This window comes from Sus scrofa, chromosome 10 (genome assembly GCF_000003025.6).
Source record: "Sus scrofa isolate TJ Tabasco breed Duroc chromosome 10, Sscrofa11.1, whole genome shotgun sequence".
NCBI classification, from domain to species: domain Eukaryota; kingdom Metazoa; phylum Chordata; class Mammalia; order Artiodactyla; family Suidae; genus Sus; species Sus scrofa.
This window is the reverse complement of record NC_010452.4, coordinates 32,155,675-32,170,672: the sequence shown is the minus strand read 5'-3', so window position 1 is coordinate 32,170,672 and position 14,998 is coordinate 32,155,675. Positions and strand designations below refer to the sequence as shown.

The window sequence follows — 14,998 nt, the reverse complement described above, 5'->3', positions numbered from 1 at the left end:
GGGGTCTAATCAGAGCTGTAGCCACCAGCCTACGCCACAGCTATAGCAACGTGGAATCCGAGCCGCATCTGCAACCTACACCACAGCTCATGGCCACGCTGGATCCTTAACCCACTGAGCGAGACCAGGGATCAAATCTTCGTCCTCATGGATGCTAGTGAGATTCGTTTCTACTGAGCCACAGCAGGAACTCCCCACCAGCTCTTCTTACAAGGACTTGTGCTGGATGACATCCCTTTGCTCTTCCTGTCTTCAGCCTCTACCCTTGTCCCCAGCCCAGCTCCCACTGTGGCACCAAGTCTTTGTTCTTTTTGGCCCACCCTTGGCCACACTGAGTTTCAGTTCTGCTCACTCACACCCTTGGATCACTCCAGTGCCCATCCGCTCAGATTTCAGATCTGGCAGCCAGTCGGACCCCTCCCTACCAAGAAGCCTTGGTGATCCAACTACCTTCCAATACCCCTGCCACCAGGGCTTTGTGTGGTTCTCCTGGGGCAGAGTCAAGGCCCCTCCTTTGTCACCGCCTCCAAGGCAACTCCTGCGCTTAGCTTGCTCCGCTTTCCACACACAGCTTCCAGGATTCTCAAAGGAAAGGAGGTACCTTAACTGCTAGGCCACCAGGAAATTCTGCTTTTAGCTCTTTTTATGTTCTATTATGGAAATTTTCAAACATATACACAAGAAGAGTAGGTAGCGTAATGAACCTCTGCTACTCCATGGATTCAACAGTCATCAGCATTTTGCTCTTCATACATCCTCAAAGCTAAGACCCTTCTTGGAAAGGTAGGAATTGTCTTGGGGAAATTCTACTTCTGAGGATTTGGAGATTGCTTTGCAGGGGTGGAGAAGGGAAAGAACTGGCAGCCACTCCCCAAAGGAAGGAATCAGGGAGTTCCCCTTGTGGCTCAGAGGGTTACAAACTCGACCAGTATCCATGAAGATGCAGGTTCCATCACTGGCCTCGCTCAGTGGATTAAGGATCTGGCGTTGCTGTGGCCGGCGGCTGCAGCTCTGATTCCACCCCTAGCCTGGGAACTTCCACATGCCTCGGGAATGGCCCTAAAAAAGCATTTTTTTTTTTTTTTTTTTTGTCTTTTTGCTATTTCTTGGGCCGCTCCCGAGGCACATGGAGGTTCCCAGGCTAGGGGTCGAATCGGAGCTGTAGCCACCAGCCTATGCCAGAGCCACAGCAACGCAGGATCCGAGCCGCGTCTGCAACCTACATCACAGCTCACGGCAACACCGGATCGTTAACCCACTGAGCAAGGGCAGGGACCGAACCCGCAACCTCATGGTTCCTAGTCGGATTCGTTAACCACTGCGCCATGACGGGAACTCCCTAAAAAAGCATTTAAAAAAAAAGAAGAAAAAAAGAAAAGAATCAGGAGTTCCTGTCGTGGCACAGTGGTTAATGAATCCGACTAGGAACCATGAGGTTGTGGGTTCAGTCCCTGCCCTTGCTCAGTGGGTCTAAGGATCTGGCGTTGCCGTGAGCTGTGGTGTAGGTTGCAGCTGTGGTGTAGGTTGCAGACGCGGCTCGGATCCCGCGTTGCTGTGGCTCTGGCGTAGGCCGGTGGCTACAGCTCCAATTGGACCCCTAGCCTGGGAAACTCCATATGCCGTGGGAGCGGCCCAAGAAATAGAAAAAAAAAAAGAAAGAAAGAAAGAAAGAAAAGAATCAATCAAGCACAGTAAACTCACCTTTGGGGTCTGGGCCAGGAGAGCACAACTGGGAAGGCCAGAAGGGGAGGAATAACCTGCCTGGAACCTGGGTTTGCTCTCTCCCTTTCTCTCCATCGGTAAAGAGGAAAGGCTGTCTCATACCCACACATAGCTCCCCCCGCGCCCCCCATCCTATTCCTCACAGAGACAGACTAGACTTCTATTCATCCAACACGTACTTCCTGAGCACCTACTTTATGTGAAGCTCTGTTGGACACAGGAGTAAATAAAACAAAGTCCTGATTATAATGGCCATAATCCCAGGAATGGGAGTATATAATGTGTCACATGGCAATAAGTAAAATGCAGAAGAGCAAGAATGTGCTGAGGGGAATAGAGAGAGAGAATGCATTAGTTACCTACGAATGTGCAACAAATTACACTCAAACTTAGCAGCTTAAAACAACAAACATTTATTTTTCCACAATGCTGTGACTCAGGAATTCGAGAGTGGCTTAGCTGAGTTGTTCTGGCTGTCTCTTTTGAGGTTGTAGTAAAAATATTGGCTAGGGCTGCAGTCAGCTGAAGATGTGCCTGGGACTGGAGGATCCGATCCGCTCACATGGCCGTTGTCAGGCTATTCTCCCCAGGTGGATCCCTCCATAGGAGAGGACCTCACGCCTGGGTGTCCACCAACATGGCAACTGGTTTCCCCCAGAGGGTGATTCATAAAGCTTTTTATGGCCTAGTTTTAGAAGTCACACACTGTCACTTCTGCATCATATTTTTTGTTAAAAGTACATAACTAGGAGTTCCTGTTGTGGCTCAGCAGTAATGAACCCGACGAGGATCCATGAGGATGAGGGTTTGATCCCTGGCCCCATTCAGTAGGTTAAGGATCCGGTATTGCCATGAGCTGTGGTGTAGGTCACAGACTCGGCTTGGATCTGGCATTGCTGTGGTGGTAGCAGAGGCTGGCAGCTGCAGCTCTGATTCAGTCCCAAACCTGGGAACTTCCATATGCTACAGGCGTGGCCCTTAAAAAAAAAAAGAAAAAAAGTATCTAAGTCCAGCCTATAAGAGGAAGGGAATTAGGTTTCACCTCTTAAAAGGAAGGGCATCAAAAATTGTGTGGAGGTATTTTAAGACCAACACAGAAGGACTGTGTTACCCAAATGTTAAGGTAAGGACTCACTGAGCAGGAACTGAAGGAGGGGAGCAAGAGCTGTGGGGATACCCAGGGAAGAGCACAGCAATCAGAACAGCAGGTGCATAATATCCTGAAGTGGAAGTTTGCTTGATGTGTCAGAAGAAAAGCAAGGGGGCCACTAGGCTAGAACATAGTGGCCAAGGTGAACAGTTGGATGTTTGGTCAGAGATAACATGGATCTTGGAGTAGGTTCCCAGAGGCAGAGAAAGGCAGTGAATGAGATGGGAAGCCAATGGAATTGTCTGAGCAGAGTGTGAATGTCTGGTTCTAGCTGTTGTGTGAACACTCCACACAGGATGAAGCTCAATTAGGAGGCCATGGCAGAAATCCAGGCAAGAGATGATGATGGCTTGGACCAGGGTGGTAGCAGTGGAGGTGGAAAGAAGTGGTTAGATGTTCAAAGGACCTGCTCATGTCTTGAATGTAGAATGTGAGAGAATGAGAGTCATCCAAGATGACTCCAAGCCTTTGGGCCGAGGCAGCTGGGTAAGTGGAGGTACCCTTAACCAAGGCAGTAAAGACTGCAAGAAGTGCAAGACTGGGAGAGAAATCAGTTTACGTTGAACATTTAAAGTTTGAAATGCCAATTAGTTGGTCAAGTAGATACGGCAAATGGACATGAAAGCAGTCAGATATCAGAATCTGGACCTCAGAGGAAGTTTAGGTTGAGACAAAAAAATTAGGAATCATTGAGTTCCCATCAAGGCTCAGCAGAAAGGAATCCAACTAGTATCCATGAAGATGCAGGTTTGATCCTTGGCCTCGCTCAGTGGGTTAAGGATCTGGTGTTGCCGTTCAAGACGAGGCTTGGATCTGGCATTGCTGTGGCCGTGGTGTAGGCCAGCGGCTATAGCTCCAATTCAACCCCTAGCCTGGGGACCTCCATATGCTGCAGGTGCAGCCCTAAAAAGATCAAAAAAAAAAAAAAAAAAAAAAAAAAAAAAAAAGAAAGAAAGAAAAGAAAGAAAAGGCACAATTAAACACCTCTAAAAAAAAAATTAGGAATCAAGACAGGGAGTTCCCGTTGTGGCGCAGTGGTTAACGAATCCGACTAGGAACTATGAGGTTGCGGGTTCGGTCCCTGGCCTTGCTCATTGGGTTAACGATCCGGCGTTGCCGTGAGCTGTGGTGTAGGTTGCAGACGCGGCTCGGATCCTGCGTTGCTGTGGCTCTGGCGTAGGCTGGTGGCTACAGCTCCGATTGGACCCCTAGCCTGGGAACCTCCATATGCCTCGGGAGCGGCCCAAGAAATAGCAAAAAGACAAAAAAATAAATTAAAATAAAAAGACAAACAGTTGGTCCTCAAGATCCAGCCATGTTGTTGTAAATGGCAAGATTTCCTTCTTTTCTATGGTTGAATAATATTCCATTCCGTGAGTGTAAGCATATTTCTGTGTAAGATTTTCTTTATTCATTCATCCTTGAGGGCAGAACGATAAGTGAAATAATCAGATAAAGACAAATGCTATTATGTTCTCATTTACATGTGGAATCTAAAAAAAAAAAAAAAAAAAAAAAGGCTAACCTAGGAGTTCTTTGGTGGCCTAGCAGGTTAAGGATCTGGTGTTACTGATGTGGCATAGGTCTGATCCCTGGTCTGGGAAATTCCACATGCCTGGGGTGAGGCCAAAAGAAAAAAAAAAATGTAACTGTGTGAGGTAATGGATGTTAACTAAACTTGTGGTAATCATTTCAGAATACGGACACTTATCAGATCATTATATTGTATACCTTAAACTAATAGAAACTTATATGTCAATTATATCTCAATAAAACTGGTATAAAAGAAACTTATAGGTACCAAAGGGGACAGGTGGGGAGGGGGAAGGATGGATTGGAGGTTTGGAATCGGCATATGCACACTGTGATATACGGAATGACTGGCCCACAGGGACCTGCTGTACAGCAGAGCAGAATACCAGGGAACTCTACCTAGTATTCTGTGATGATCTATATGAAAAAAGCATCTGAAAAAGAATAGATGTGTGTACATGTATAACTGAATCACTTTGTTGTATAGCAGAAATTATTACAACATTGCAACATTGTAAATCAACTATATTTCTTTTATTATTATTTTTTTTTGGTCTTTTTTTTGCCTTTTTGAGGGCTGCTCCCACAGCACATGGAGGTTCCCAGGCTAGGGGTCTAATCAGAGCTGTAGCCACCGGCCTACACCAGAGCCACAGCAACTCGGGATCCGAGCCACGTCTGCGAGCCACGTCTGTGACCTACACCACAGCTCACGGCAATGCCAGATCCTTAACCCACTGAGCAAGACCAGGGATCGAACCTGCAACTTCTTGGCTCCTAGTCAAATTTGTTAACCACTGTGCCATGACGGGAACTCCCATAAATCAACTATGTTTCAATAAAACTTTAAAAAATTGTTGCAATCACCTCAGAACAGCATAGGCATGGGAAGTTAGGTTGACGAGGTAAGAATGACCAAAGAGGGAGCTCTCTTAGCTTAGCAGGTTAAGGATCCAGTATCGTCAATGCAGTGGCTCAGGTCTCTGCTGTGGCCTGGGTTTTCACCCTGGCCTGGGAACTTCCGCATGCTGCAGGAATGACCAAAAAAGAAGAAAAAAAGAAATCTAGCAGAGGAGTCAGTGAAGGAAGAGTAGTGTCTTGCAAGCCGAGTGTTTTAGGAGTAATTAATTGTGTCATATCGAAGTGAGAAGAAATAACCACTCGACCTAGCTAGCGAGATGAGGAAGGGTCTGGGAGACTAGTCCTGTTTGAAAGGGAGGAAGGACAAAGGGAGCTGGGCATCCCTAACAGAGGTGGGCTCTGGGCTCAGAGGAAAAGCTGGGTTAAAGGGTGGGTGATATCCCGAGGCTTGACTATGCAACGTGTGATCATGTGATCAATGGAGAGACCCCAGTTAGGACCCGTCATGGACAACGTGGTGGTGGTGGGGTCAGCTCAGCCATCTTGCCTGGGCCTCACATTCATTCTGAGCCACAAACTTAGACTGATGTTGTTTCCAGGTGGTTATACATGTAGCCTTTTGTATTTTTGCTTATTAGAATATCACATTTTTAGAATAGACATTCTTTTTCTTTTTCTTTTTTTTGTCGTTTTAGAGCCACACCTGTGGCATAGAGGGTTTGAATTGGAGCTACATTTGCCAGCCTACGCCACAGCCACAGCCTCGCCAGATCCAAGCTGTGTCTGTGACTTACACCACAGCTCACACGGCAACGCTGGATCCTTAACTCACTGAGCGAGGCCAGGGATTGAACCTGTGTCCTCATGGATACTAGTTAGATTCGTTACCACTGAGCCATGACAGCAACTCCCAGAGTAGACATTCTCTATAACTATGTTCCTTCCGTTTTTAATACACCGGAAGTCCTAAGAAGTGAGAGGCCTTGCTCAACCTCAGAGGAGGGTCAGGAGGGTGAGGCAGTGCAGGGTCCCTGGGAGTCTGCAACTTTGGCACCCCTCTTGCCTCACCCTAGTCCCAGCACCCACTACCTCAGACACCACCAGAGAGTGTGTCTGCTCCACATACCTGGGAGCCCCCACAGAAGTGAAAGGGTCCTAGAAAAGGCAGGAAACTCCTGCCTTGGGTGGAGGTAGATGATAGTCTGGAAACCCAGAAAAAAAGCAGATGGAGAATGAGTATGCCTTTCAGCTCAAAAGTGGTTGCACACTGCCACCCCGTGGTCATCCAGGGCGTGGATGCCCAGGACTGCTTCCAGAACACTACTGGCAGAGGCAAAGGCAAGACCAAGATGTGCACCACCTCACCCAGACCTAAATTTCTTTTTTTTTAAGGGCCACACCTGCGGCATATGGAGGTTCCCAGGCTAGGAGTTGAATTAGAGCTGTAGCCACTGGCCTACACCACAGCACACCAGATCTGAGCCTTGTCTGCAACCTACATCACAGCTCACGGCAACACGAGATCTTTAGCCCCCTGAGCAAGGGCAGGGACTGCACCTGTGTCCTCATGGATACTAGTCAGATCTGTTTCCGCTGAGCCACGATGGGACCTCCCGCCCTAAATTTCTTAAATCAAACCTGGTGTAGAGAATCTTACTAAACCTGCTAATCTTGAGGCCTCAACTCAGAACTGATGGGGACAATCATTTGCAGCATCAACGAGCCTGCTAGGTGATTTCTGGAAACACTAAAGTATATAGGGAAAAAGTCTGTCATAAACTGAATCATATGCAGCAAGGGAGAGGCCTTTCTGAGGCCCCCAAGAGTTAAGAGCTTCTTTACCTGCTGCTCAGACACACGAAAAAATGAAACTGTTCAACAGGTCTTTATTAACAGAGACAGACAGATGGACAGAGAATGTAGCAAGGGCAGTGTCTGGAAACTGCGATGGGGGTCTGTGTGTGTGGGCAGACAAGGCTTTCTCTAGACCAGCCACGGCCCCTTGGACCTGGGCCCACCTATCCAGGTCCTCTCCCAGTGGGCCCTGCGCTGAGGCCAGCCTCCCCATCCCCATCATACTCTGGGGGGAAGTACGACCTCAGCAATTTCTGCATTATTCTGGTTTCCAGATAACTTGGTTCGGAGGGTGGGGGACAGGCACAAGGGGACTTGCATAGCAGGGGAATAGACTAGGGTAAGGCATATGGTGAGGACAAGGAGATGAAGGGGAAGGGCGTCATGGCTGCAGGTGAAGGGAGCCTCCAAAGGCAGCTCCTCTTCTCCCTCATCCCACCCACCCCAAGCTGCTGCTGGGTTGAAGGGTCAGACCCAGGCAGTTTGTGACTGCCACCCCATCCCTAACTCCAGAGCCCTGACTAGGGGCAGAGAAGCTCTGGAAAGGCCTGAGTTAGTGAGTTGAGCCTGTGGGTGTACACTGAAACATGACTGGCCCCCTGGGTATACGTGGGGCTCCCTCTCTGGATGGGTGCGAATGCGTGATGCTGCCATATCCACAGCAGTCAGTGTCTGTGTGTCCCGTATGTTCCCATGAGTCTCTATGGTTGTATAAAGCATGTGTGTGGCCCTGCTTGTACACCAGGAACTCTGTATCTGTGTGTTGTGTGTCCCTGTCTTTCCACATGGGCTCTGGCAAGTGGATGTGTGCGGGCCTGCCCGCTCCTGTCCATCCACAGGTCCTCCTTCAGGCCTGGCTGGTCAGGGGTCCTGGCCGAAGAGGTAGGTGGTAAGTTCAAGCCGGAGGCCCCGGGCATAGGCTCGGAGGGTGTAGAAGAGGGTGAGGAAGTCCTGGGTGCTGAAGATGGTGTCAGCCAGCGCGAAGGCCAGGGTAGATGGGATGACACCCCGGCCGTACTCCACCATCCATGTGTTTGGCCCCCACTCCACAGCCGTTGCCTCGCCAGGCCCGTGCACCACTGTCTCCCCTGGGGGCACAGGGAGCACCCACATGAGGACCCTGGCCCTGCCCTTCCACTGTTGCCACCTCCCTGGCCTGTGGGCCGTCTAGAGGTAGGGAATGGAGAGGGAGCTTCAGGAGAGGAAAAGCCTAACCTCACCAGCCTGGTTGCCTATCTGGAGGGTTAAAAGGCCAAGATGGCCACGACTAAGCTCTCTTCCTTGGCATCACCTGGCTCATGTCCTCTCTTGGGCAAAGCCTCACCTGGCCCTGGGCTATTGTCTGGGAGTCATGGAAGTCTCACACAGGTCAAGCCGAAGTTTAACTAAACTTGGGCTGGGCCTGTTGGACAGGGAGAGGTAAATTCAAGACTTGCCAGGCTTTCTGAGAAATACAGCTGTTTGGTTACAATGCCTGCCATGCTTGTAATCTTCAACCTTAAAGTTACTTAGAAGTCCCAACGTTTCATTATACAAAAAAAGGAAGACAACTGTCTGTCTCTCTTTGGGGGCAGGAGAGCAGTTCTAATTACCTGTCTCCCCAGCAACTGCTGGAATACTCCATGAGGAAAAGAGTGTCTTAGAAGATAAAAATCAGACCTAGTTAATAGGAAGCTCTTTTGTTTCCTTTTGATAGAGGAAAGCAACAGGGGCTCAGTGACCCTCAGCCAACCACCTGTGGCTCATGTAGGGGGTCAAGGAACAGGAGGAGGGCCCCCTTAACGCACTCCTTTTCCAGGCTATGGCTCTTTCCCCCAACTACAGGCAACCCAGAATGAAGAGACCCACCTCTCTGGCAGAGCCACCCTACCCACCTGGGTAGAAGACCTCACTTTTGGTAGTGCCCTCTCTCCACTGGTGGAAGGTGCCAGAGATGATGGTATCTGAGATCTCAGCCCAATAGCGCCCTGTGGGACAATCAAATGGACACCGCGTATCAGGGTATCGGAACCATCCCATGGCCTGGCCAAACACCAGAAAAGGAGGGCATGGGCCTTTGGACAGCTTCAGCCTCCCAGACCCGCCCGCCTCCAGCACTGACCCGAGTGGCCGCCAGAGCCCAGGGCGGTGCCGAAGAGCAGCACATACTCGGACAGCGAGGCGTGCAGAAGGCACATGGCGCCCATCCAGCCTCCCGCGTTCACGAACACCCACTGCAGTTCCTCATCGGGCAGCACGTGGCCTGGGTGCAGCCGCCGCAGCTCCACGATCAGCCGAGAAAAGGCCAGCTCGTGGTCCAGCCCTGGCGGGGACAGAAGAGTAACAAAGTCTGGGCCAGCACCGGTCTCCAACTGGGGAATGGTGCCCCCGGAACCTCTAGCTCGGTCCGGCCCTCCCTAGCCCGCTTCCCTCCTCCCGTTCACTCACCCGCTCACCCGCCCGCTCACCAGCATACTGCCGCGCCAACAGCGCGATCTCTTCGTGCTCGAAGATGAAACTCTGAGTGCCCAGCCAGATCCAGACCACCTGGGCCAGCACAGCTGCGGCCGCCAGCAGCAGTGCGGCCCATGCCCACCGCCGGCCCACGGGCCACTGCATTCTCGCGAGGGGCCTGGCACAGCGCAGCGCAAAAGGAACCTGGGGCCTGAGGCTGTGACCCTCACTGCCTCCGGGTCTGCGGCTCAGGGTCCACGACCCGTTCCCCCGCCACGGCCGTGGTACGGCTCATCCTGGCCAATCGGAACTGTTGGAGCACCGGGGCACCGCCTCCCGGGTTGAACCATTAGATCGGCAGGAGCGGGGAGCCGGGAGCGCCGAGAGGCCGGGCGACGCCGCGCGCATCAGGCGAGGGGGCGGGGTCAAGCCTTTCCAGCTGCGGGTATTGGGTGCTCTAGTCTGAGTCTCTTCTAGTGCAGTCCTGCTCGCGGGTAGCGGGAAGGTAGTGAGGCTCAGAATGGACTGTCCTGCCGGAGCTCACTGACTGGTGAAGCAGGCAAGCCCGGAAGCAGAGCCTTCCGGGACTTGTGATGCTTAAGGCCCGCCTTTGCTAGCACCGAAGGTGGGAGGAGGTTCCTCAACTTGGGAACGTTATGGAAGGCTTTCTGGAGTGGGTGACACTTGAGCAGTGTCTTTAAGACAGATGGGAAGGTCATTCCGTTGAAGCAGTGAGACCTACCCCTACTCCAAGAGCAAAGGCACCGAGGAGAGACACAGCGCCGGGTCTTCTGGGGACCGACAATTCATTCTTTATTCTGAAGCCCAAAATGTGAGAGGAGGGCCTTTGTAAACCAGCCGAAGGTTATCGCCAGCCAGGGAGTGATAAAGAACAGAAGCAAAAGAGAAAAGAGGCAGCATGGTGCAGTGATAAGAAAGACACTCTGTTCCAGTAAAGTTTTTTTAAAAAATAAATTCACGTTATTATTATTATTATTTTGTCTTTTTAGGGCCGTACCCACAGCATATGGAAGTTCCCAGGCTAGGGGTCAAATTGGAGCTGCAGGCGCCAGCTGTGGTCTGCGACATATACCAGAGCTCGCAGCAATGCCAGATCCTTAACCCACTGATCGAGGCCAGGGGTGGAACCCGCGTCCTCATGGATACTAGTGGGGTTCCCACTGAGCCACAGCGGGAATTCCTAACGTTATATTCTTAAAACTAACTAACTAACTAACTAACTAAGCACTAACTAACTAACTAACTAACTAACAGAAAGACACTCTGGACAGGAATGACTGGGTTAAAAGCCTGGCTTCTGCCACCTACTAGTTGTGTGATCTTGGACAAGTTACTTAAACTATTTGTGACTCAGTCTTCCCACCTGTAAAAGGGGATGAATAAAAGTACACACCTTCAAGAGTTCCCTCACTGTGGGTTAAGCATCTGACATTGTCTCTACAGCAGCCCAGATTACTGCTTAGGCACAGGTTTGATCCCAGCCTGGTCACTGCCATATGTGGTGGGTACAGCCAAAAAAAAAAAAAAAAAAAAGTACATTAATATTTAGTGTCTGGGAATTCCCATTGTGGCTCAGCTGTTAACAAACCCAACTAGTAACCATGAGGACTTGGGTTTGATCCCTGACCTTGCTCAGTGGGTTAAGGATCCAGCATTGCCGGGAGCGGTGGTATAGGTCACAGATGGGGCTCAGATCCTGTGTTGCTATGGCTGTGGTGTAGGCCAGTGGCTACAGCTCTGATTCAGCCCCTAGACTGGGAACCTCCATATGCTTTGGGTGCGGCTCTAAAAAAGACAAATAAAAAAAAAATTTAGTGTCTGGCATGTAGTGTCATATGTGTTATATAAATAAAGGAGAAGAGAACTAGAAGAGTGTTGTCTCACACATGAGAGTGATGGATTGAAGGATCAACACAGTCAAATATAATTGAATGGTCCTATAAAATGATGAGAAATGGTCATTGGATTTCTCAGTAGGGGCATGTAGCAGAGATGATGCTATACATTCACAAATCCATCCATTTTGCCTTGGGCAGCCGTATTACATTTCAGTCTACTTTGTAGTTAGTGAGGCCGTATGACTGTGTTCTAGCCAATGAAGTATAGATAGAAATGAGGTATGACACTTCCAGGTCTGGCTTCTAGAATCTTCTGTGAAATACTTGATATTCTCTCTCTATTATCATGGTCACATACGATTAGTAGTGGAGAATTCCAAATGCTGCTTGGGACAGAGCTCCCCTCTCTCCTCCACATGGACTGTGATGCTAAGCCACTGAGTTTGGGGGCTGTTTGTTATAGCAACTAAGATTATCTACCCTGACTGCTACAGAGCAAAAGATATGTTACAGTGTACTGTGCAGATAAGAGTAGAGGCTGGGAAGATGGAGTATTTGAGGGGCTGGAACCTGAGCTTGGGCTAAAATTCCTTGGGAAGAATAGAATCTGCAGCTCAGAGTATCAGGAGATAGGACACAGGCTGAGGGAGAGATGGCTAGTGATTCTGGGGCCTTTTTTCTTTTGGCCTCTACAGGGCTCACTTAGAGGTACAGGAGGAATTACAGCAAGGGAGCCAGGGAGAAATGAGGCCTTTAGAGTCGGAAAACCTGACCAAACTTAGGAGGGAGAGAGCATAAGAGTTAGGTATCATTACTGATTCAACTTTTTTTTTTTCTGGTCTTTTTTTTGGGTGGCACCCACGGCATACAGAGGTTCCCAGGCTAGGGGTTTAATTGGAACTGTAGCTGTAAGCCTACACCACAGCCACAGCAACATGGGATCCCAGCCCTGTCTGCGACCTACCCCACAGCTCCCGGCAATGCCAGATCCTTAACCACTGAGCGAGGCCAGGGACAGAACCCACGTCCTCATGGATACTAGTTGGGTTCGTTAACCACTGAGCCATGACGGGAACTCCTCAACTTTCTTTTTTAGATCTTGATCACACCTGTGGCATGCAGAAGTTCCCAGGCCAGGGACTGAACCCTCAGCACAGCAGTGACTTAAGCAAAAGCAATGATGATGCTGGCTCCATAACCCACTAGGCTATCAGGGAACTTCTTTTTCTTTTTCTTTGTTTTCTTTTTAGGATGGACTGGTAATAAAGAGAAAGTGTTATTTAGAGGAAAATGAAGGATTGAGGGAACATGGTTTTTTTTTTTCAATTTGTTCTGGCTTCTGTGACACTCCTGAACTGACTATTCTTGAAGAACCCCTCGAGTAGCAGGGACTAGCACAAAAATATGGCTTCTGCCCCCCTGTTTTAGGCAGAGTCTTGTCTAGGCCTGCTGCTCCCCTTCCTGGTCTTTCCAAAAGCTTCTCCAGCACACTTTATTTATTTACTATTTATTTTAGGGCTACACCCCTAGTGGTCATTTAAGCTGTAGCTCCTGGCCTACCACAGCAGCGCAGAATCCAAGCCTCATCTGTGACCACAGCTCATGGCAATGCTGGATCCTTTACCCACTAAGCAAGGCCAGGGATCGAACCCATGGCCTCATGGATACTAGTTGGGTTCTTAACCATCTGAGCCACAACAGAAACTCCAGCACACACTATTTAAAAGAAAAGAAAATAATATCCCTTGTGCCTTAAGAGAGTCTGTGACCCCAGGAAGAGGAATGAAGACTGTGGCGGGGGTGGGGGTGGTCACAGCCATCTCCCCTAGATATTGTAGGAGAGGTCACACCTCCGGGATCTTGTGGGGAGAGAGCTGGGTAAGCCCCATCTCAGTCATTCTCCTCTTCCTCCAAAAAGTGACCTCGAGTAGACACAGAAAGAGGAGAGGTTTGGAAATGTTCCTGAATAGATATTTCTGAAGGGGGTCAGGAGTGAGTTGGCATGATCCACAGAGTGGTACTGAAGCACTGGTGTTCTTAGGAAAATGAGCTGCCTCCAAAATCCAGTCACTCAAAGAACAAAAGACAGGAGTTCCTGTTGCAGCTCAGCAGTAAAACCTGACTAGCATCCACGAGGAGGCGGGTTTGATCCCTGGCCCCGCTCACTGGGTTAAGGAGCTAGCGTTGCTGAGAGCTGTTGTGCTGGTCGCAGACTCAGCTTGGTTCCCATGTTGCTATGGCTGTGGAGTAGGCTGGCAGCTGCAGCTCTGATTTGACCCCTAGCCTGGCAACTTCAATATGCTGCAGGTGTGGCCCTAAAAAGACCAAAAGAAAAAAAAAAAAAAAAAGAAATAGGATAGTTGAGAAAGTGGAAAATGTAGACTGAAGAAAAACACAGTTGCGAGTTACGTCTTAACCTTACCAAGGGCTATAGCCATAGCCTGGGAGAGGGCCTCTCAGATTACTCTGAGGAACTTCTCCCAAGATACAAGGGAGGAGCCAAGATATATAGGAGGTTTTTTTTTTTTTTTTTTTTTTTTTGCTGGAGGGGAAAAACCAGATAGTTGAACAACAAAAGTTGTTTTATTGCTGATCATAAATATAGACAGCTTAAGTTAATGATTTTAAACTTTTCTAGGTAAGGGAAGGCACAAGAATCCGAGCTCACTGAAATTATTCCTTAGGTATGTATCTTAACTATCTAAGGCCAGTAACCAAACCAATAATGCTTCCTATTTTTCTCCATCCTGAATTTCCTTCAGGGTGCACCTTTGGGGAGTGACTGGTGGGTAATGCAGTGACAACATTTATTGTTTACTGGAACAGCAGGCAGCATTCCCTTTCCACAAAAGCACATCTTTTATCCCCTTTCTTCCCTATATTTTGAGCAGCCAGTGAGACAGGTAAAACTCCCCGCTCCCTTCTCCTACCAAGTGGCCTCTTTAGATTCCAGCCTGAGGCCCCTAGGGCAGAGATAAAGTAAATGACCTACGACCCAGTTTTTACATCTGAGCACAGCAAAAACTGACTTGTCCTGGTCTGGCTTGGGGGAGGGACCTCAGTGCTACAGCCCATCTCCTAGCTCAGTAAATTTTCTTTTTTTTTCTTTCTTTTTTTTTTTTTTTTTTTCAGGGATAGACCTGATCTTTTTAAAAAATTTTTCCTTTTTAGGGCTGCACCTGCAGCATATAGAAGTTCCCAGCCTAGGAATCAAATCAGAGCTGCCAGCCTACACCATAGCCCAGAGCAACGTCGGCTCCTTAACCCACTGAGTGAGGCCAGAGATTGAACCCACATCCTCATGGATATGAGTTGGGTTCTTAACCTGCTGAGCCATGACAGGAACTCTATCTTGGGGCTTTCTGAAGTCTCAGCATTTCAGAGCATCAGGAAGAGCCTGGAAACTTGGGTTCAAATCTCAGCTTGGCCACTTATCCTCTGGGTGACCTTGCAGTTTCTGTGAAATGGGAAGGAGATTCAGGCAATATTTAGATGATTGTTTAAAAGTGCCAGGGGTGTTCTATTGTGGCTCAGTGGGTTAAGGATCCGGCATTGTCACTTGGTCATTAGTGTGGCACAGGTTTGA

At 49.2% G+C, this 14,998-nt stretch overlaps 1 protein-coding gene across 1 annotated transcript; it reads right to left on the bottom strand.

Moving 5' to 3' along the window:
* SIGMAR1 (sigma non-opioid intracellular receptor 1) lies at positions 7,133-9,906 on the bottom strand. Its single transcript, XM_003130653.4, has 4 exons — positions 9,568-9,906; positions 9,222-9,422; positions 8,995-9,087; positions 7,133-8,208 (listed from the first exon to the last, which is right to left on the bottom strand). The coding sequence occupies exons 1-4, from the start codon at positions 9,716-9,718 to the stop codon at positions 7,982-7,984; spliced, it is 672 nt and encodes a 223-aa protein (XP_003130701.1). The 5' UTR covers positions 9,719-9,906; the 3' UTR covers positions 7,133-7,981.

What these genes read in the sequence shown, in the direction of transcription:
- SIGMAR1 (XM_003130653.4), bottom strand. Translation starts at nt 9,718, where the DNA reads ATGCAGTGGCCCGTGGGCCGGCGGTGGGCATGGGCCGCACTGCTGCTG. An exon ending in GTTGGCGCGGCAGTATGCTG is followed by an intron (nt 9,423 to 9,567) that starts GTGAGCGGGCGG and finishes TGTCCCCGCCAG; the next exon opens with GGCTGGACCACGAGCTGGCC. An exon ending in AAGTGAGGTCTTCTACCCAG is followed by an intron (nt 8,209 to 8,994) that starts GTGGGTAGGGTG and finishes CTGTGCCCCCAG; the next exon opens with GGGAGACAGTGGTGCACGGG.